This window comes from Grammomys surdaster, unplaced genomic scaffold, assembly GCF_004785775.1.
Source record: "Grammomys surdaster isolate TR1022 unplaced genomic scaffold, NIH_TR_1.0 226, whole genome shotgun sequence".
Lineage (NCBI taxonomy): Eukaryota > Metazoa > Chordata > Mammalia > Rodentia > Muridae > Grammomys > Grammomys surdaster.
The window spans coordinates 1020925-1043111 of record NW_021604671.1 but is presented as its reverse complement, the minus strand read 5'-3'; the positions used below and the strand labels follow the sequence as shown (position 1 = coordinate 1043111).

General features: G+C 36.4%; 1 protein-coding gene across 2 annotated transcripts in view; it reads left to right on the top strand.

Annotated features, from left to right (window-relative positions):
* The window catches only part of Rb1cc1 (RB1 inducible coiled-coil 1), a 69377-nt gene that overhangs the window by 25196 nt on the left and 21994 nt on the right, over positions 1 to 22187 (top strand). For both annotated transcript variants that reach the window (XM_028773404.1, XM_028773403.1), the window contains exons 3-15: positions 3194 to 3308; positions 6642 to 6768; positions 6910 to 7080; positions 10160 to 10362; positions 11641 to 12067; positions 15757 to 15927; positions 16477 to 16661; positions 16884 to 17070; positions 17151 to 17232; positions 17324 to 17385; positions 19368 to 19471; positions 19710 to 19836; positions 19916 to 21807. In XM_028773404.1, the coding sequence (XP_028629237.1) occupies positions 3238 to 3308; positions 6642 to 6768; positions 6910 to 7080; positions 10160 to 10362; positions 11641 to 12067; positions 15757 to 15927; positions 16477 to 16661; positions 16884 to 17070; positions 17151 to 17232; positions 17324 to 17385; positions 19368 to 19471; positions 19710 to 19836; positions 19916 to 21807 (3809 nt within the window). In that variant the 5' untranslated portion in view covers positions 3194 to 3237. The remainder of the gene's footprint in view (positions 1 to 3193; positions 3309 to 6641; positions 6769 to 6909; positions 7081 to 10159; positions 10363 to 11640; positions 12068 to 15756; positions 15928 to 16476; positions 16662 to 16883; positions 17071 to 17150; positions 17233 to 17323; positions 17386 to 19367; positions 19472 to 19709; positions 19837 to 19915; positions 21808 to 22187) is intronic.

Here is a 22187-nt window from a genome sequence, read left to right as displayed (position 1 = left end):
CCACCCCCCCTGCTTCTATGAGGGTGTTCCCCTACCCATCTATCCACTCCTGCCTCCCTGACCTAGCATTCCTCTATTCTTCTACACTGGGGCATCAAGCCATCCCAGGACCAAAGGCCCCTCCTCCTGCTGATGCCAAACAAGGCCATCCTCTGCTACATATGCGGCTGGAGTCATGGGTCCCTCCGTGTGTACTCTTGGTTGGTAACTTGGTCCCTGGGAGCTCTGGGGTGTCTGGTTGGATGATATTGTTGTTCTTCCTATGGATTGCAAACCCCATCAGCTCCTTCAGTCCTTTCTCTAACTTCTCCATTGGGGACCCTGTGCTCAGTCCAGTGGTCGCCTGGGAGCATCCACCTCTGTATTTGTCAGGCTCTGGTAGAACCTCTCAGGAGACAGCTATATCAGGCTCATGTCAGCAAGCACTTCTTGGCGTTCACAATAGTGTCTGGGTTTGACTGTATGGGATGGATCCCTCGGTAGCCCAATTTGTGGATGGCTTCTCCTTCAGTCTCTGCTCCACAGATTGTCTCCGTCTCCATATTTCCTCCTGTGAGTATTTTGTTACCAATTCTAAGAAGGACCAAAGCATCAACACTTTGGTGTCCTTCTTCTTGAGCTTCATGTGGTCTGAAAATCTTGGGTATTCTGAGCTTTTGGGCTAATATCCACTTATCAGTGAGTGCATACTATGTGTGTTCTTTTGTGACTGGGTTATCTCACTCAGGATGATATTTTCTAGTTCCATCCATTTGCCCAAGAATTTCATGAATTCATTGTTTTTAATAGCTGAGTAGTACTCCATTGTGTAAATGTACCACATTTTCTGTATCTATTCCTCTGTTGAAGGACATCTGTGTTCTTTCCAGCTTCTGGCTATTATAAATAAGGCTGCTATGAACATAGTGGAACATGTGTCCTTGTTATATGTTAGAGCATCTTCTGGGTATATGCCCAGGAGTGGTATAGCTGGGTCCTCAGGTAATGCTATGTCCAATCTTCTGAGGAACTGCCAGATTGCTTTCCATAGTGGTTGTACCAGCTTACAGTCCCACCAACAATGGAGGAATGTTCCTCTTTCTCCACATCCTTGCCAGCATCTGCTATCACCTGAGTTTTTAATCTTAGCCATTCTGACTGGTGTGAGGTGGAATCTCAGGGTTGTTTTGCTTTGTATTTCACTGATGACTAAGGATGTTGAACATTTCTTTAGGTGTTTCTCAGCCATTCGAGTTTCCTCAGTTGAGAATTCTTTGTTTGCTCTGTACCCCATTTTTAATAGGGTTATTTGATTGTCTGGAGTCTGTCTTCTTGAGTTCTTTGTATATATTGGATATTAGCCCTCTATAGGATTTGTAAAGGTCTTTTCCCAACCTGTAGGTTGCCGTTTTGTCCTATTGACAGTGTCTTCTGCCTTGCAGAAGCTTTACAATTTTATGAGGTCCCATTTGTCTATTGTTAATCTTAGAGCATAAGCCATTGGTGCCTTGTTTATGAAATTTTCCCCTGTGCCCATGTTTTCCTAAATGAAAATTTTATTTTATGACTCAGAAAGGACGAACATAAACCATGCTAAGAGGATAATTTCATCAATTTCATTTGTTTATAGGATTTCTACCTCTTGCTTATTAAAAACAAAGAAAATAAAATAATGAAGGAAAAAATAACGAAAGTCTTAAAGTCCAGTCATGGTACTTTATTATGAAATGTTCACAAATGACTTTTTAAATTGAACAGGTTAATGGCAGAGTAGCTTTAATTTCATTTCGAGATCCATCCCATTTATAGTTAGTAATAGAGGGTGATCTTTTGTGTTTTTTTTTTTTTAAGGATATGTTTATTTTTATTTCTGTATATAAGTGTTTGCATATATGTCTGTTCCGGGTGCATTCAGGGACCAGAAAAGAACATTGGATCTTCTGGAACTAAAATTACTGACAGTTGTGAGTCACCATGTGAGTGCTGGGAATTGAACCTGGGTCCTATAAGAGCTGCAGTGTTCTTAACCACTGGGCTATCTGTCCAGCCCCTGGCTGCTGGCTTTTTGAGGTAGGAAAAGGGTTTAAGTTTTTTTTGTGGAATAGTCTAGCTCATTACAAAGATTACAGAGACAGAATACAGATTAAGCAGCAACCAAGTAGGAGGAAGGTGTGTGTGTGTGTGTGTGTGTGTGTGTGTGTATTTCTTTAACTTAAATAGCTGTTCTCTGTCTCTGGGGAGGGGTTTGCACACAGTTCATGATATGTATGTATGTATGTATGTATGTATGTATGTATGTATGTATGTATGTATGTATTTTCCTGTATCCTGGAATGGAGGCAAGAATTGGATGTCACTTGTCTTGCTCTGTCTCTCTTCTACATTATTTTCTTGAGACAGAATCCTTCCCTAAACCTGGAGCTAGGTTGGGGACCTGCAAGTCCCAGTGAGCTTTCTGTGTTTTCTTTTCCCAATATTTGGATTATCAGCTTGCCCGTGACCTGGGTAGTCCATGGGATTTGAACTCATATCCTCTTGATTAAGCAGCAAGTATTTTCACCTGCTGAGCCATCTTCTTGGCCTAATAATGGGCAATTGTATTTTTATTTGTTCCCTGAAACAAGAAGGAGGAGCAGTGCCTTTGGAGTTTTTGTTTTGATATTAAGATCACTGCTTCTTAGGCTGGCCTGGAACTTATTTAATGTGTAGCCAAGGCTGGCTTTGAACTCCAAGCCATCTTCCTGCCTCAGCGTCCTGAATACTGGGATTACAAGTATGTAACTGCCCCCTTCACCATCCGCCCTCCCTGCTTTCCCCAATACACACATACACATTGTTTTATGTTGTTTAGTGCTCTGTTAAGGATTAAATCTAGAACCTTTTGCATATTGCATACAAATCAATTCTGTTGAATTACTCCTCCAGCCCCCCCCCCCGCAATTTTTTATTCAGAGTGTAGAAAACAAGAAAAATGATATACATTATTTTTCTAATGGTAGGACTCTTTCTTCCTGCACAAAAGCTGTCTACAGTGTAGAACTGTTATGCACTAGTCTCACTCAAAATAAAAACATATTCTGAGTTGTTTGCATGGTCCACTTTCGCTATCTTATCAACACACATTTTTTTTTTGTGGTATAGTAAGATTGTTTTAGCATGGTGATGAAGGTATTCAACCTTATTCTTGAATGATTCTCTTTGTATTTTCTTTTAGGAACCACTTTGGAGGGTGAGGTATCAGATTCCAGAAAGATCATCATGAAGTTATATGTGTTTCTGGTTAACACTGGAACCACGCTGACATTTGACACTGAGCTAACTGTGCAAACGTGAGTTATATTTCGCTTATCCTTTGGTTTTCAACTTGACTTAATGAAAAAAAAATTACCTTATTTTAAGAAAATATTCTATCCTGATGGTGATGATAAAACACTCAACTTAAAAGCACAATCTGAGTTTATTGCCCAAAGCCCATGTAGGAATGACAGTTGTTATGATGGGCTCTTATAATAGAAGTTTGGGAAGGTCTTTTTGGATAGACAGTCTAGCCTAATTTGGTGAAACTTAAGAGAATGACACTGTCTTCAAGGTGGTAAATCTACTTCCCAAGGATAATACTTCCTGAGGAAGCTTTCATGTAACTTCATGTGCACATGTAACCATACACATATGTACCATATACAAACATTTTAAAAACTCTGCTTCTAATACAACTTGGCTAGGGAGTTGGCTTAGCAACTAAAGATGCTGTTGAGGAGAACACAGGTTGAGTCCCAGCACCCATATGGTAGCTCACAACTATCTGTGTCTTCAATTCGAGGGAATCAAGTGCTGCCTTCTGACCTCTGTGACACCAGGCACATATGTAGTGCACAGTACACATAAAAATAATAAGATCAATAAATCTAATTTTTTTAAAAAATAACCAATCTATATGAAAAAAAAAAGCCAGCTGGGAATGTTAAACACATTTTGTACCAACACTCACCTTGGAGGTAGATGGATACCCGAGTTTCATGACAGTCAGGGATACATAGTGAGACCCTGTCTCACTATGTATATGTAGCCATATAGTAAATCTCAAATCTTAGTATCATTTTCCTACTCATACATAATTGATTATAAAATGCTAAAATTAAATTCTGTAAATTGCTTTGTGATTTTTGCATGACTGTGTTATTCACAATTTTAAACTAAAAGTTTATTAGAGCAGTAGGAATCACTTTGCTATTTTCGGTAATTTTCTATTACATTTTATTTGTGTGTGTGTCTGTGTGTGTGTTTATACGCTTGCACATGCAAAAGTACATATGTGGAAACCTGAGGAAAATTTGTGCAAATTGGTTCTCTTTACCATCTAGGACTTGGGGATTAAATTCAGGTCATCAAGCTTGAGAGTAAGTTCCTTTATCCACTGAGCCATCTTGTCCATTTGTTGTTTTTATTCTTGTATGAATTAAGTCAATGGATTTGTTTTGCTTATTAATTAGAATAAAGCAAATGGACTATTTTTTACCTAATTTAGTGAAGCTCATTTCTAGTCATTCTCTATTTTAGCCAGGGTATCAAATATTTGAATATTCTCATAAGCTTATAAAGTATAAAGGTTAGTTCTCAGGGCAAGGAAAAATTAATTTGAGTTCTCATAGGAAGAAGAAACAAATAGGTTCATATGACTTTCAAGACTATTTACTTTATTGTAACAATTTGATAGTACTGCAGAATAATCTCATACTGAAATTATTACAAATACTTTGAATAATTTTTATTTAGAAAATAGCAGTAAAATAGCTGGAAAGATGGCTCATCAGTTAAGAGCACTTGCAGAGGACTTAGGGTGTGTTTGCAAAACTAACATGGAGACTCACAACTTCTTGTTCTGCAACTCCGTTTCCAGGATTCAGATGCTGCCTTCTGGCTTCTGGGCAGCGCGCGAGCGCGAACACACACACACACACACACACACACACACACACACACACACACACACACCTGAAAAGCACTCATACATCAACTAAAAAGGGTTTTTGTTGTTTTTCGTGTTGTCATATTCTCATAAGGTTTTTGTTGGTTTTTAGTCTTAAGTGGTACTAAGGTTGGAAGAAGGCCACATATAGTTCTACCTCTCTCTGAGAGTCTGTAGTTAGTTCGTGAGTACTGGAGGCAGAGCGATATTTTCTTTAGTAGTGGCTCCAGTGGTAAGTCACTTATATTCCTGTATATAACCCTGTACCTGTGCTCTTGAAAGTAACTCTACTTAAACCTGAAAAAGAAATGTCAGCATGAGAGTAGAAGAAAGATAGGAAGTAGTTGGAAAGAGGAAGGAAACTGATGAGTGGAGAGGAGATGAGAGGGAAAGAGTGAATATAAAATGAAATATTATTAATATGTGCTAATAAACTTTTTTAAAATTCCACTAAAGGAGCTGGAGAGTTAGCTTTGGAAGTTTTTGCTGTGCAAGCATGAGGACTTGAGTTTGGATGCCCAATGCCCATGTATAAACCTGATGTTTGAATGTGTGCCTGTAACCCCCAGCAGCGTAGAAAGGGGAGCAGCAGCATGCAGAGACAGATGAATCCATAGGGCTTGCTGTCCACTCAATCTAGCTAACTAGTGAGCTTTAGGTTCAGTGGGAAATACCATCTTGAAACATGGTGGAAAGCAGTGGAGGAGGACAGCCAGCATTAACCTCTTGCATCCACATGCAGGCGCAGGTGAATATACCAGTATACACCAAATACACATAAGTGTACAAATGCCACTAGGGGTATTTTGTGATTTTTGTTTTCTGTGGTGTGGGCTTATGAATGTTGGACATTTATGTAGATGTGTCATGTCTTGCTCTATAACCCAGCCTTTTTTCCCCACTGAGATAGGAGGCTTTCATTGATCCTAGAACGTTTTGATTTGGCTAGCCTGCCTAGCCAATGCATCCCAGTGGTTTGGGGAATCTACATGTCTCCTTGCTACCCTAAAGCTGGGGTTTCAGACTTGGGCCAGCACACTGCCTCTGTATGAGTCCTGGGGATTTAAACTCAAGTCCTTTTGGTTGTACAGTGGGTACTTTATCCATCCAGCTATCTCGAATTTATGTTTTAAATACATTCATTTTTATTGATGCAGTTTTACTTCTAAAAGGATGATTTCTCATTAACTAAGCCCAGGCTGGCCTTGAACTTGCCCAGATTCTAGAATTAACAGATTTTAACATGTGGCTATAGGAATTTGTTTTTGAAGTAGTTTTCACATGGTTTAGATTTAATGTACTTTCTATAATGTATTGTGAAAATCTTAAACACAAATCCCGTATTCTGAGGAGTTCTACCAAACTAGATTTCAGCTTAAACATACATTTATGTTCGTTTATACCTTTCACCATTATGCAAAACCCAGAAAAGTGATTGTGTATGCTGCCTGTATTTTATGGGTTCAGTTTTAGATATGAAAAACATAGGCATTTAATTCATTTAATTCATAGCCAGCCAGTTGATTGTGGTATCTGATTTAAAAAATAGGAAACTTTTACTACTGGTGTTTTTTTTTTTTTTTTTGAGAAAAACTTTAAAATGAAATTTAAGTAGTCTTATTATGGTGTGTGTTTTATGAAGTGCTTTTATAAAGGTACTATAAATATGTAAGTAACTGAATTTTGTTTTTCTAAGTGTGGCTGATCTTAAGCATGCCATTCAAAGCAAATACAAGATTGCTATTCAGCACCAGGTGCTAGTGGTCAATGGAGGCGAATGCATGGCTGCAGATAGAAGAGTGTGCACCTACAGCGCTGGGACGGTAGGTGTCACAGAGCCTGTAGTCTATATTCTGCTTTCTTAGCAGATGGGAGCAGGGACGCTCTTTTTATATTAAGGACAGTATACAAGTTCATCATTTGTAACACTTACATTTCTATCATTTCTGCATTTTTTGATACAGGACACGAATCCAATTTTTCTTTTTAATAAAGAAATGATCCTATGTGACCGTGCACCTGCTATTCCTAAAACTACCTTTTCAACAGAAAATGACATGGAAATCAAAGTCGAAGAGTCTCTTATGATGCCTGCAGTTTTTCATACTGTTGCTTCAAGAACACAGCTTGCGGTGGTATGATGTAAACGATTCTTTTAACAAGTTGCTTCTAAAAACATTTAAGTCTAGATAGCAGAGAAGTCAAATTATGCATAGTTAACATGAAATATACTCCCCTTACAGTTTTTTTTTCTTTTAAATTATGTGTGCACCTTTCAAAGAACATCTAGTGGCAGTAGGTTCTCAATATAGTTTCAGGGATTAACTCATCTACTTGGTAGTGAGTGCATTTACCTGGTACCTGTCTCATAGGCCTCTTCATAAAAACAGGCTTAAGTGTAGGGTTGAGGGTGAAGTTAGGTAGATCATAGTTTAACAGCATGCATTATTCTTCCAGAGAACTTGAGTTTAGATACCAGGATCCATTCTGGGTGGTGCACAACTGTCTGAAACTCCAGCTCTAGGGTATCTGATTTCTCTTAACTTCCACAGAACTTGTTTGTATTTATTTGGTGTACACACATACACAATTTAAATGAATAAAAAAAAAATCTTTCTTTCTTTCTTCTTCTTTTTTTTTTTTGGTTTTTCGAGACAGGGTTTCTCTGTATAGCCCTGGCTTATTTTTTTTATTTAATAGTTAATATACCAAGTTGTAGGATTTTGGTCCTCTGCATTACTAGATAGTGTGAGAAGATTGCCTTAAATATGACTTGGCAAGTATCTTCCCTAGATGATAGTCACATTCTTTAATTGATTATCTAACCATTACTTTAAAGTGTCATTCACTCTAAGCTGTCAAGAAATTGCTGTGTTTTACTTTTAGATAAGGAAGAAACATGTTTCTTAGAACCTATGAAGTGACACAGTCTATATTCTATTTAAAAAGGGTAATATTTAGAAAAGTTTCAGTTTTGGGATTAAAACTTAGAAATTCATTCTGATGTGTTATGTAAGACTGCACAAAAATTCTTGTGGCAGGAAAACAGGTGAGAAGGATTTGCACATTACAGTCAAGGCACACATTGGTTTATTGGGAGCCGAAGAAAATGCATGCTGAGGAAGCTCCTGTTCAGCAGAATAGGGAGCCACAGATTTTTATTTGGTTTTCTTGGAGTGGGTTAAACTTATATTTGTCCATATATTTATTAGTCATGGACTTTAAAGATGCTTTTCTTCTTGTCCACAAGCACTCTGGCTTTGTGAGTGACTGACAGTAGGAAGTGACTGAACCCAGGATTGCTGAGTCCGTTCTGTTGCTGTTGTCATCATCATGATAAAAGACTTGGTAGTGCTTGACTCAGGCTGAGACCCTCTTGGTGGTGGCATCAAGGAAAAAATTCAATGGGATTATACTTAACGTATTAAGGATCATACTGTGAGCTGAGTGGTAGTGGCAGGAGCATACACTTCTAATACTCAGGAGGCAGAGAAAGGTGGATTTCTGTGAGTTCAAGGCCAGCCTGGATTACAAAACAAGTTCCAAAACAGCCAGTGCTACACACATAAGAGACCCTGTCTTGAAAAAAAAAGGGAGTTGGGGATGTGTCAGCTGAGATGATTTCTTTATTGTAGATAAAAACATTTTAAAAATTAAATAGGGCTGGAGAGTTAGCTCAGTGGTTAAGAGCGCTGGCTGCTCTTCCAGAGGACCCAGGCTCGATTCCCAGCAACCACCTGGCAACATATAGCTATGTAAATCTAAGATCTGTCACCCTCACACATACATTCAGGCAAACACCAATGCACATAAAATAAAATAGTTGAAATGAAAGTAAGGAACATTGGTATTGAGATTCAGAATGCCAGTCATTGCTATTCTTGTTGTATAGGCAGTTTAGAAACTTGTCATTCATTGGGGCCTTGAGCACTTTTATGTAGGGGAAATTTTTTTTATTACTTTTAAGGGTAATTTTAGATACCATAACAGCTTAGGTAACTTACCTTTGTTAAAGGAAATTGGTCAGCTGTTTTCTTACTTGTAGAACTGATATAAATTTCTCTATTCTTGTAATTATAGTTATTTTCTAAATATTTTTTGGTTGGTGATGATTTTTTTGTGAGGTGTGTGTGTCTCTCTCTGTGTGTGTGTGTTTTTTTTTATGATACAGGGTTTCTCTGTTTAGCCCTGTTTGTCCTGGAACTCCCTCTGTAGACCAGGCTGGCACCAAACTCTGAGATCAGCCTGCTTCTGTCTACCAAGTGGGAATAAAAAAATGCACCACCACACACCTATCTTCTGAATATCTTTATTTTGTGCTTTTATATTTCCTCATTTCTAATTTTTATTATATATTGATTCCGCTAAGGCTAAGTAAATGCCATGTTTGATCCCCGACTCTGTCCACTGATATTTACATTCTTCATTTTGTACAATACCTAGGTTCACCTAGGTCTTCTGAGCTTCCAATCATGGATTATTCACCAGGCTTGGTGTTTCATAGGCATGTTTCACATTATTCACAGGCACACATGTGTTTTCTTCTGTGGTACAAGCCCTAAATCAGAAAGTGATTTATTACTCTCGTAACATTTTGCACCTACATTCGCATTGATCTTAAAAGATCAATAGTCTTACCCAGTAATCTTAGCAGTTCAGTTTCCAGCTGGGAAGAATATTGATGTCTCCCCCTCTACACCAGTTGCTTGAATAGCAACTTCTAGTACTATGATAGCCAGTCAACAGAGAAAAAGCTTCCTGGTCAGTGCTATCTTTATAAATGGTCTATACTTCTGAAAGTGTTCACTTTAACATAGTGTTGTTTTCTACAGGAGCAATCCCCAGTGATGGGGAGCCAGTAGACACAAGTGTCACTGAGGCTTGCTGGCCACCAGCGCAGCTCTAGGCACACTTTGATTCAAAGGAATAAAGTGGAAAGTGGTAGGACACCCAGCATCTTCTTAAAGCTTCCATGTTCATATATGTACAACATATACATAGCACAAAACATACATAGATACACACACACACAACCACACAATTTGTTTTTATATTTGAGGACTTCTACCTTACAATTTGAAAATGTGTTATAATATTCTAGAATTTGACGATGCATTTCCAGTCATTCATGTTTGACAAAAATGTTTGTGAAAATGAATATATATGCAAACATACACACAGATCATTGCTTTCTTCTTTTCCATTTTCAAACAGGAAATGTATGAAGTTGCCAAGAAGCTTTGCTCTTTCTGTGAAGGTCTTGTTCATGATGAACATCTTCAGCACCAAGGCTGGGCTGCAATCATGGCCAATCTGGAGGACTGTTCAAATTCATACCAAAAGCTTCTTTTCAAGTTTGAAAGTATTTATTCTGATTATCTGCAATCCATAGAAGACATCAAGTTAAAACTTACTCAGTATGTTTATCATTTAAGTAGATGTTTAAAATGCCTTTATCAATAGTTTTTTTAGTTGCTGGATGTTGATTGGAGGCTGTTTATTTAAATGATGATTTTTAGAATCTCTTAAAGCATTTCATTATAATTATCATTATTGTGTGTGTTAGTACAGGGCTGTGTGTTTCCTAGTGCTCATGTAAAAGTCAGACGACAACTTTCAATGTTGATTCTCTCCTCTGGTTGTGGGATTCAGGCTGTTCCTGTTACCCACTCAGCCATCTCACTGACCCATTTTTACAGTCACACTTTAGTTGTGATTTTGGTTTTGTTCTTGGTTTCTTTTACTCTATCTATCTAAGAATCTCTTCCTAGCTTTTGCCCAGTTGAGAAAATGTAAATAGGGGGTGGAGAAGACCAGAACTCATGGAAAACTTAGTATAAGTTCTTTACATATAAATCATCAAGTATTGTTGGGTTTTGGAAGGAAAGTACTAAAATATTCTAATTAATAAGTAATAATTATAATTCTATAATCTAATTAAATTAAATTAAAATTCTAATTAATAAGTAAGCAATACATCAACCTTAGAATAATAATGTGAAAGTATGCTAGTATATGTACTTTCCAGATTTTGTATTTAGGTTTTTTGGTTTTGTTTTTCTTCTTTACTTTGAATTTATCTTAGAGGTAATAGCATGTATATTAGAGGTAATAGCATGTTCGAGGCTGGCCTCGAACTCAGAAATCCACCTGCCTCTGCCTCCCAAGTACTGGGATTAAAGATGTGTGCCACCACAGCCCAGCAAGGACCTAAATCTAATTAATTTAATTAAAAAGTTTTATGACATCTTAAAGATTACATTTTTCCTCCATATCCTTTAGCAGCTTAACTCTCTCAGTCCATTTTCTGATGTGGTTAGTGTAAGAGTTATCCTAAGGCTAAAATTCTTAATTTAATCCTGTATTTTCAATATATTAAATATATTTGATTGTGTTAAAGGCAGATACAGTGTGAGGGACTGCTATGGTCAATCTTTATAAATTTTAATGTTTTTAAATAAATAGATTGTATTTGAAACAGGTATGAAAGTCAGTGTCTATTTCTTTAGTACAGTCTAGCTAGCTTTACTATAAATTGGTATTTTAATGTTAATGATCACCTCTCTACTAAGCTGTGGTTTTAACTGGCTAATAAATAAGCTTATATAAGAACAAGACACAGAGCAGCGCTGAGGCTGTATAGTGTGATTTCATTGGACACACTTGTTTTACTGACTCATGTTTTGTATATTAAGTTTAGGAACTGCGGTTTCAGTAATGGCCAAGATTCCACTGTTGGAGTGCCTAACCAGACATAGTTACAGGGAATGTTTGGGAAGAATGGATTCTTTAAATCAACATGAAGGCTCAGAGAAGGCTGAGATGAAAAGATCTCCTGAACTGGTGCTCTCTCCTGATATGCCTAGAACAACTAACACATCCTTGTTAACCTCATTTCACAAGTCAATGGAGCATGTAGCTCCAGATTCCACTGATGCTGAACGTGGCAAAGAACTTAGGGAATCTTGTCAAAGTACTGTCCAGCAAGAAGAAGCTTCAGTAGATGCTAAAGACAGTGATCTGCCTTTTTTTAATGTTTCTTTGTTAGACTGGATAAATGTTCAAGATAGACCTAATGATGTGGAATCTCTGGTCAGGAAATGCTTTGATTCTATGAGCAGGGTAAGTAGTATATGTGTGTATATGTTGGGGCAGGGATGATTAACAGCAGAACTTGCATTGAAACTTGGAGATTAGATCAAATTACTTGTAGCTGTGCTCTTGAGTTTGGGAAGATTATTTGAAAGTGTAAATTTTTAGTGCAGTTTTGAAGGGTTTACATAAATAAAGGATACATCACAACCAATTAAAATATATTATTGAACATTTTTATAATTTGGAAAGTGGCCTTTTCCCAGTGAGCACCTCTCTACATGAGAATTGTAACCATTCCATCAGTAAGACTTTAGGCTTTCAGTTATAATTCTTGAAGTAAACATGGAATAAATGTCTCTTCATATTTGATCTGTAAGTTGATGCAAAACATTTGCATCAGAAAGGAAATTGCTTTAATGACACAAAATACTAATGTCTTGAAGATTTCAGTTGTCAGAATACAAAAGATTTTGCTTAAAAGGGGTATTTACTTTGAAAACAGGTTTAGTTCTTGATTCATTCAGTCTTCAAAAACCAAAATAAAACACCTGAATATTTGGATTAGGATACCTGGAACAGCATGTGCCTTGTGTAAGTGATAAGTAAAATCAGAAACTTAACTTGGCTTCCTAATGTTTAGCATCTTTGTCCTTAATAACATCTGATAGGTAATAGTTTAAGGCACTTGACCCAGCAAAAATTGTCAAATGAATGAAAGCAAGGCTAGTATTTTTGCTTAAGTACTAATATCTTAGTAGCAGAAACTTCCATTTATGACTGCATGATCAACCATATAACAGTGGTCTCAATAATCAGTGTCATTTTTATAATTAAAATTGTCTTGGAATTCAGAATAATTTTTCATAAAACCTGATGCTTGCTAGGGAAGTACTCCCAATATTGTTGTATCCCTTGGTATAGGCAGAGATAACTTTCCCAGGCTGACTTTGAACTCATTTGTGTAGTCCAGTTAAGTCTTTTTACAGTCCTTCTGCCTCAACCTTTTGAGTACCTGGGACTATATAGGACTTGCTACCAGATCCACCATGAGACATTTTGTTTTTTCATCTCTCAGTTAGTGCTTAAATTTGATGGTTTTGTTTGTTCTTTTGTTTGTTTGTTTTTTAATTCTATTTAAAGCCCTTAGTTAGTGTCATAGATTAGTCTGATTTCTGTTGTTTCATAATATATATTTCCAGCTGTGAACTCCAGTAACTGCCCCAGGAAATGAGTTGGGACATAAGTTTTGTTTTTTTGGGGGGGGGGGGGGGGGGGGATTTTAATTTTTATTTTTTAATTACTGCCCTCCCACTTGTGGATTTTTCTTGTGTTTATAAATTTCTTAGCAATTTGAATACCTAGTTTTATGTTTGTATGGACTGCTGGATAATTTCATAGTAGTTTTGTTTGGAGCCAAGTTTTAATTTATACATAATATTCTATAATTGTTGACTTTTTATAGACTTCTATTTCACAAATAAAGAGGATTTATACTTTTGATTAATACATGGGTTACACGTTTATACTTAGCTCAGTTTAAACTTTTCAGAGTTTATTGATCTTTAGTGTTTCTAGTATTTTACTTAAGCCACATATTTTGTCTGTCTATTTAAGTCAGGGTTTCATTATGTAGTCCTTGCTAGTCTTGAAATTATTCTGTTTTTCAGGTGCTGGGAATAAAGGTGTACACTGGTACACTCAGCTTTTTATTGAATAATTTGTGCAGTTTGTTTCAAGGTTGTACAGTTTGAAATAGAGAAGATTAGAGAGTTGGTTTTATAACTTCACTCTTGAGTAAAGATTAATGTAGCAATAAATGCTGATATTGGAAACCTAGACAAGTAAATTATTAGTATGATTAATATTAATAAAGAATTATCTGGAAATTGTAGTTTTTATCATCTCTAGGAAAATGGAATAAAATCATCCAAAATTTTAATTTTTTTTTTTTTTTAGTTTTTCTAGACAGGGTTTCTCTGTGTAGCACTGGCTGTCCTGGAACTCACTCTGTAGACCAGGCTGGCCTCGAACTCAAATCCGCCTGCCTCTGCCTCCCAAGTGCTGGGATTAAAGGCGTGCGCCACCACTGCCTGGCTTAAATAAATTTTATTACAGTAAGATTTTTTTTAGGAATTATGTTAAACTAATTCAGGATAAATACATTTTTTTCTGTTTCTGATCATTGTTCCCATCAGTTGAAGTATCTTCCTGTTTTACCCTCTCACTAACCTCATTTAAAGGGCCTAGTCACATTCCTCCTTTACACGTCAGAAGGATGGGGAAAAAGACCCCATCAATAAGATGACTCAGCGGGTAAAGGATATCTTGAATATGGTGTTAGGGTCCTAGATGGCCACAGGAGGAAATTGGCTCTCACAAGTTGTCCTTTGACCTGCATATATATGTCATGGCTTTTGAAAGCTCACATTCGTGCCCACACGCGTGTATACATTTACATGTGTTTATACATATACAAAATAAACATAGTTGAAGAAATAACTTGATTGATATCTGCATGTTGATATTGGCAGGTATTCAGAATACTTTCCCAGACTTGAAAAGCTGTGCTGGCTTTCCTCCATTAAAAGTTGAGCATAGGATCTGGCAAGATGACTTAGTGGGTAAAAGCCTGAAACCAAATTTTAATCCTCAGGGCTCATTGTGAAAGGAGAGAAGACATTTCTTTTTGCAAATGTCTTTTACCCACCAAGGCTCTGGGTTTAGTTACTAGTACTAGAATAACAATAATGATAAAGTAATAAAATGTTCTTTCAAGTTATTGGTGATAGTTCTCACATATACTCCCAACATTGAAAATTTGAGGCTAGCTTGGGCAATGTAGTGTGAGTTCCTTGAATAAAACCCTGCCTCTAAATAAATAAAGAAATATGTTATGCTTAATGAACGCTAAAAGCATACAGAGTAATCAGACTCTGAGGAGGGATCTGTGAAGGAAGTAGTAGAACCTGAGGATGAGGGGATAGGCAAAGGTTCACAAAGGTCACAGTTCCAGGAGTCTTTAATGAAAAAGGTCATTTAATATTTGTGACTAGTTTTACTAGAAAACAGTCACTGTCAAGCGCATCATATAATTAAATTTTACACTACAAACATGTAACACTAAAGTCAGAGAACAGGAAAGATTAAAGATTAAGAAACCTTATTGATCAAGCCATTTCCTTGCAGTAGAGATTAAGTTTAAATTAAGCTTTCTGTCCCAGTTCGAAAGAAAAACGTTGCCTTTTTAAAGAATGAGGTCTTTCTGTGTTGCCTCTGCTGGCCTGAACTTTGGGTCTTTTTATCGGAGATCTGAATTTCAAGCATATACCAGCGTATCTGGCTATGGAAGACGTTTTGAGAGAAGATGGATAGATGAGTTACTACCAGAGAACGGCTTTGTCATTAGCTCTGCTTTAGATGACCTTGATGACTTTGAAAATAACATTGTTAGCAATACTGAGAATTGTTTAAATTAGAGCATTGATTGAGATTTGTGATTCCTGAAATTATGCTTTTGATTTTTGTATTGTAATTTGTTGTTTAGAATGACGTTCATTCTATTAACCTCCCTTTGGAAGTATGACTTGATTTCCCGTGTGTTGTTTTTCTGTATTATTTTTATCTCTTTTGTATCTGACTCTGTATCCAGTTACTGTGAAATATAGTTAAAACTATTTCCAGAAGATTTTACTTACATATGTTTCCTTCTCATTTAGCTTGACCCAAAGATTATTCAACCGTTTATGTTAGAATGCCATCAAACTATTGCCAAACTTGATAATCAGAATATGAAAGCCATTAAAGGGCTTGAAGATCGGCTGTATGCTTTGGACCAGATGATTGCTAGCTGTAGCCGGCTGGTAAATGAACAGAAAGAGCTTGCTCAGGTATTGTTTATGACCACTTGTTTTCCAGCCCCCAGAACTAAGTAGCTGGATTTCATTTTGTGCTACTCTCATTTCCTTCACTCTCTCCCGCCCGCCTTCTGCATTTCATGGACTGGAGTTTTCCTGTGTAGCCCAGGTTGTCTTCTTGCTTAAGTGCTGTAGCTTCTGGTGGTTGTTACATTTTTATTCTTTGTAATGTTGATGTTTCATTTGCTTATGTTTTAATAAGAAAACTCAAATATTGTAAAAGTCTAAGCTTAAATTTTGTGTTTCTCTGACACTTCAAAGAATTTGTTTGCTTTTGGCTTGTGTTTGAGTTAATTATTTTAATAAAGCTTTCAAGATTCAGATTATTGTTAAGATGTTAAGATTATTGTTAAGTTGGTTTTCTGTCCTTGGAATAGTCATTTCTTTTTTCTCCCGTAATGTGAGATAGAAATTTTAGGAATCCAAATAAAAAGTGGTTCATTCTTCATGTTTCTCTTACTTGAGAGCTTATGTTATTTATGTAACAAAATTAAATATTCTTAAAATTTTTCCTCCTCAAAGGGATTTTTAGCTAATCAGATGAGAGCTGAAAACTTGAAGGATGCATCTGTGTTACCTGATCTGTGCCTGAGTCATGCAAATCAGCTAATGATTATGTTGCAAAACCACAGAAAACTATTGGATATTAAACAGAAGTGTACCACTGCCAAACAAGAGCTAGCAAACAATCTACATGTCAGACTGAAGTAAGAGATTCTGTCATATTTAATTTAGGTTCATTAGAGATTTTGTTTAAAAAAAATCTTCCTTCCTGCTAATAACAGTAATTTCCACTTATGATTATATCGCAATGCGTATTGACTAGCCCTGGGGTTAGACTTTATAGAGCCTTGATCTTCATAGCTTACCTACAGGATGACTTTTAGCAAATGTTGGAGCTGTTGAAAACAATGAATCTTTATCTGTAGGTGGTGTTGTTTTGTGATGCTTCATGCTGATCAAGATGGAGAAAAACTACAAGCACTACTCCGCCTTGTAATAGAGCTGTTAGAAAGAGTCAGAATTGTTGAGGCTCTTAGTACAGTTCCTCAGATGTATTGCCTAGCTGTTGTTGAGGTTGTAAGGAGAAAAATGTTCATTAAACACTACAGAGAGGTAAGCAAATCTAATTATTTAATTATATATTAACATTCATAATTGGTATATGTTATTAACATAAACATTCCTCTTCTAAGTGGGCTGGTGCTTTAGTCAAAGATGGAAAACAATTGTATGAAGCTGAAAAGTCAAAAAGGGAATCCTTTGGGAAATTATTTAGTAAGTATTCATTTATTTATCCTTTTCCTTCTTTATTGTTTGGCCCTTAAGTAATTTCTAAAATAACCATGTTGCTGGTTTCTTTGTACAGGGAAGTCCTTTTTAAGAAATCGTCTGTTTAAGGGACTGGACTCCTGGCCTTCCTCATTTTGTGTATGTATTTATTTTCTAACCAGGACTAAATTTCTATATTATAAAACCTCATTTTAGAAGGGTTAGAAGCATTTATCAGAAACAGAGTAAGTTATGAGTGATGGGATTAACTTAGGATAAAATGTTTTGGCTTTAAGGGTTATCTGGTGAAAGCTTTTTAATATGTGTTAATAACTTTTTGTTGTTAATTTTTGAGATTATATTTTAATTACAATGTTTCTCCCTTCCCTTTCTTCCCTCTAAAATCTCCCATATACACCTCCTGATCTCCTTCAGATTCATGAACTTTTAAAAATCCATTGGTACTATGTACATATATATGTATATGAATATTCCTAGATATAATCTGAGTCCATATAATGCTACATATATGTTTATTTTCATAGTTGACCATTTGGTACTGGACAGTTGATTAGTGTGTTCAACCCTGGGAAAGATCACCTCTCCTGCTCCCAGCTTTACTCAGTTGTCTGTAGTTCTTTGTGTATCCATTATGGGCTTTTTCCCATGCAACTTGGTGTGTTCGTTAGTGTCCTGCTTGTTTACCTCACATTAAGGTGGTCATGTTGGTAAGACTTTGTAGGTGTAGCTTCAGATGTTACTAGAAGACAAAGTTTCTGATCCCCTGTCTCTTAAAATCTTTCTACCCCCTCTTTCCAATGTTCCTTGAGTCTTTATAGTGTTAGAGTGTTTATACATGGATCCTTTGGTACTGGCTTCCTCAACTCTGGTTTTAGTTTTCTGTAGTGTCTGTTGCAAAAGAGACTTTTTCGGGTGAGGGGTAAAGATGTATACTTCTATGTGGGTATAAGGACAGATATTTGAAGACTGTTATTAGAGATTATGCTGGTTTAGTAAATTAGTGCTTGTATATTCTCCTACAATAATCCTGATTTCACTAGCGCTGAGTAGTAGTTAAGTTTCCAATATCACACATGGTCTATTTCTGTTGAGCAGGTCTTAAGTTCAGTTAGAGAGCTGTTGCTTACTGCCGAGGTGTGAGTGCTTTACACTAGTTTATCATCCAATAGCTGAGGAGGCTGGCATCATCAATGGCAGTGCAGTTTTTTTTTCTGTTTTTCATTTTATCTTTTTGTGATCTTTCTGCTGTCGTCATTTCATCCCATTGTCTCCATGCCGCTTCATTATTTGAGTCAGAGTAACTTGAGTCTTCAGTAAATCTTCCTTAAAATTAAACATGAATATATCATTTGATATATTTTAAGGGCAATTAACTGGGCTTATTAATTTTTTAAATGGAAAGAAGCATGTTTCATGATCAAAGAAATTTAGGAAATGCTATGTCCCTCTACCATATTAAGACATCAATTTCAAACATGTTTCTGCATGGCAGTATTTCTGAAGAATGCACAATTATAATTAAAATTCATACTTATTGATCAGTTAACCTGTTTTAATGAAGATTATCCTCGCATATTTAAATCTTCTTGACTAGTGATCAGATAAGAAAAAGATACCAGTTCTTTTCTTTGAAAAGATACCAGTTCTTGCCAGCATTATAAGAAACAGTTAGTAGGTCTTTACCCTCCATTTTTCATTTAGAATTCTTCAAAATGAGAACAACAAAGAAACAAATATTCCCAAGGTACACAAAAAAGGTTTACTATAGAGATCTTTTGTGACCATTCTGCAAGTCAAGGGAAAATTAGAAAATTTCCCAATTTACACAGTATAGCATATGGAACCATTTAGTGTGATGGGATACTAGAATGTCTATAAAATGGTGCTAAGACAAAAGGGAAAGAACAAGCATGTTAGTTGCCATCAAGAAGCTCAGTTTCCCTGACTAGTGTGCCCTGTCATATTTACATGGTCTTTTGTTTAATTATTATTATTCTCTCTTAATTGTGAGATCTTTTGACATGTTTTTGTCAGTCTCTTATAATGGATTTAATTGTTGCAAGAAATCATCAATTCATCCTTTATATTGGTAAAGTTTTTTTTTTTTTCTCCACTTATAGACTCAGAAGCCTCGAAAATTTGACTGTGAACTCCCAGATATATCACTAAAAGATTTACAGTTTCTTCAATCATTTTGTCCTTCAGAAGTGCAGCCATTCCTCAGGTAACAGCCATGAATATATTTGACTTAAGTTGATCTTAAAATGACGAAAGTTGAAGTTATGATTTGTTTTCTTGTGGCTTCCCTAACTTGATTTTTTTTTTAATGATTGTACAGGCTTCTTTCAGTTTGCCTGTCCTTGCTCAAGAACAACTGACCATGCTGTTCATTGTTTTTAACTGAGTGAAGTAATTTGTTTTCAGTTTTTATTAGAAAGTAAAAATCTATCATTCTTTTCCAGGGTTCCCTTACTTTGTGACTTTGAACCTCTACACCAGCATGTACTTGCCCTTCATAATTTGGTAAAAGCAGCACAAAGTTTGGATGAAATGTCACAGACCATTACAGATCTGCTGAATGAACAAAAGGCAAATGAGTTGTTTTAAATATTTTTATTAATATGTTTTCTTTGTTGCAGATTTTTAAGACTTTCACTCTGTATTTTAGGTTTCCACAAGTCAGGCATCCCCACAGTCAGCTGCTTCTCCAAGAATAGAAAGTGCAACAGGCATTACAACTACTACCTCACCAAAAACTCCTCCTCCACTAACTGTTCAGGATACCTTATGTCCGGCAGTGTGTCCCTTAGAAGAATTATCTCCAGATAGCATTGATGCTCATACATTTGATTTTGAAACCATCTCCCATCCAAACACTGAACAAACTGTTCACCAAGCTTCTATAGACTTGGATTCATTAGCAGAAAGCCCCGAGTCTGATTTTATGTCTGCTGTGAATGAGTTTGTGATAGAAGAAAATTTATCGTCTCCGAACCCTATAAGTGATCCACAAAGTCCAGAAATGATGGTGGAGTCACTTTACTCTTCAGTCATCAATGCAATAGATAGTAGGCGCATGCAGGACACAAGTACACGTGGAAACGAGGGCTTTGGGGATCGGGCTGCTCCACATGTCCAGATGGAGAAATACAGAGTTGCTGCCCAAGACTCCTACATCAGTATACAAACCATCAAGGATGATCTGTGCCACTTGAGAACATTTGTACAAAAAGAACAGTGTGACTTATTAAATTATTTAAAATGTACAGCTGTAGAAATAAGAAATATTATTGAAACAATAAAATGTTCCCTAGAAATAACACTAAAGGAAAAGCATCAGCAAGAACTCCAATCTTTAAAAATTGAGTATGAATGTAAACTTGATGCCCTAGCAAAAGACAGTGAAGAAAATGTAAATAAAATTTTAAAATTGAAAGAAGATTTAGTATCCCTCGAGGAGGCTTTACAAAGTAAAGACAGTGAATTTGCTTTGATTAAACATGAAAAGGATGCTGTTGTCTGCATGCAGCATGAAAAGGATCAGAAGTTGTTAGAGATGGAAAATAAAATGCATACTCAAAATCATGAAATTAAAGAACTTAAGCAGTCACGAGAGAGAGTGTTAGAAGACCTGAAAAAGCTGCATGATGAAAAAATAGAGTCATTGAGAGCTGAATTCAAGTGCTTAGAACAAAATCACCTGAAGGAACTAGAGGACACACTACACGTCAGGCATACACAGGAGTTTGAGAAAGTTATGACAGACCACAAAGTGTCTTTGGAGAAATTAAAAAAGGAAAATCAGAAAAGAATCGATCAGATGCTAGACTCTCATGCCTCAACTATTCAGGAAAAAGAGCAACAGTTGCAGGAACTGAAACTCAAGGTGTCTGACTTGTCAGACATGAGGTGTAAGCTTGAAGTTGAACTTGCACTGAAGGAAGCAGAGACGGATGAGATAAAGATCTTGTTGGAAGAGAGCAGAACACAGCAGAAGGAAACGTTGAAATCTCTACTTGAACAAGAAACAGGAAGTTTAAGAACAGAAATAAATAAGCTAAACCAAAAAATTCATGATAATAATGAGAGGTATCAGGTGGGTTTATCAGAGTTAAGAGCTTTAATGACAATTGAGAAAGATCAGTGCATTTCAGAGTTAATCAGTAGACATGAAGAAGAATCTAATATACTTAAGGCTGAATTAGACAGTGTTACATCTTTGCATCACCAAGCGTTTGAAATAGAAAAAAAACTGAAAGAACAAATAGTTGAATTGCAGACTAAATTGAACTCAGAACTGAGTGCTCTTGAAAAACAAAAAGATGAAAAAATAACCCAACAAGAAGAGAAGTATGAAGCACTTATTGAAAATCTTGAGAAAGACAAGGAGAGATTGGTCATGAACCATGAGCAAGACAAAGAACAGTTAATTCAGAAGCTTAATTTTGAAAAAGACGAAGCTGTTCAAACTGCACTAAATGAATTTAAGTTGGAGAGAGAACTTGTTGAAAAAGAGTTATTAGAAAAAGTTAAACATCTTGAGATTCAAATAGCCAAAAGGTAGGTATTAAGCTTAGAATGTAACTTACTATTTCAGATGTATGTGTTAATTATGCTACCTTGATTTATTGATTTTCTATAATTAGAGTATCTAGGTGGGATGTTTTCAAAAACTGAAGAAATTTTATCTTAGAATACTGTTTATCCATGGCTCCAGCTGTATATGTAGAAGAGGATGGCCTTGTTGGGCATAGGTGGGAAAGGAAATCTTTGGTCCCATGAAGGCTGGATGCCCCACTGTGGGGGAATTCGAGGATGGGGAGGAGGGAGTGGGTGGGTGGGTAGGAGCACATCCTCATAGAAGCAGGAGGAGGGGGATGGGATAGGGGGTTTCTGGGTGAGGGACGGAAATAGGGAAAGGGGATAACATCGGAAATGTA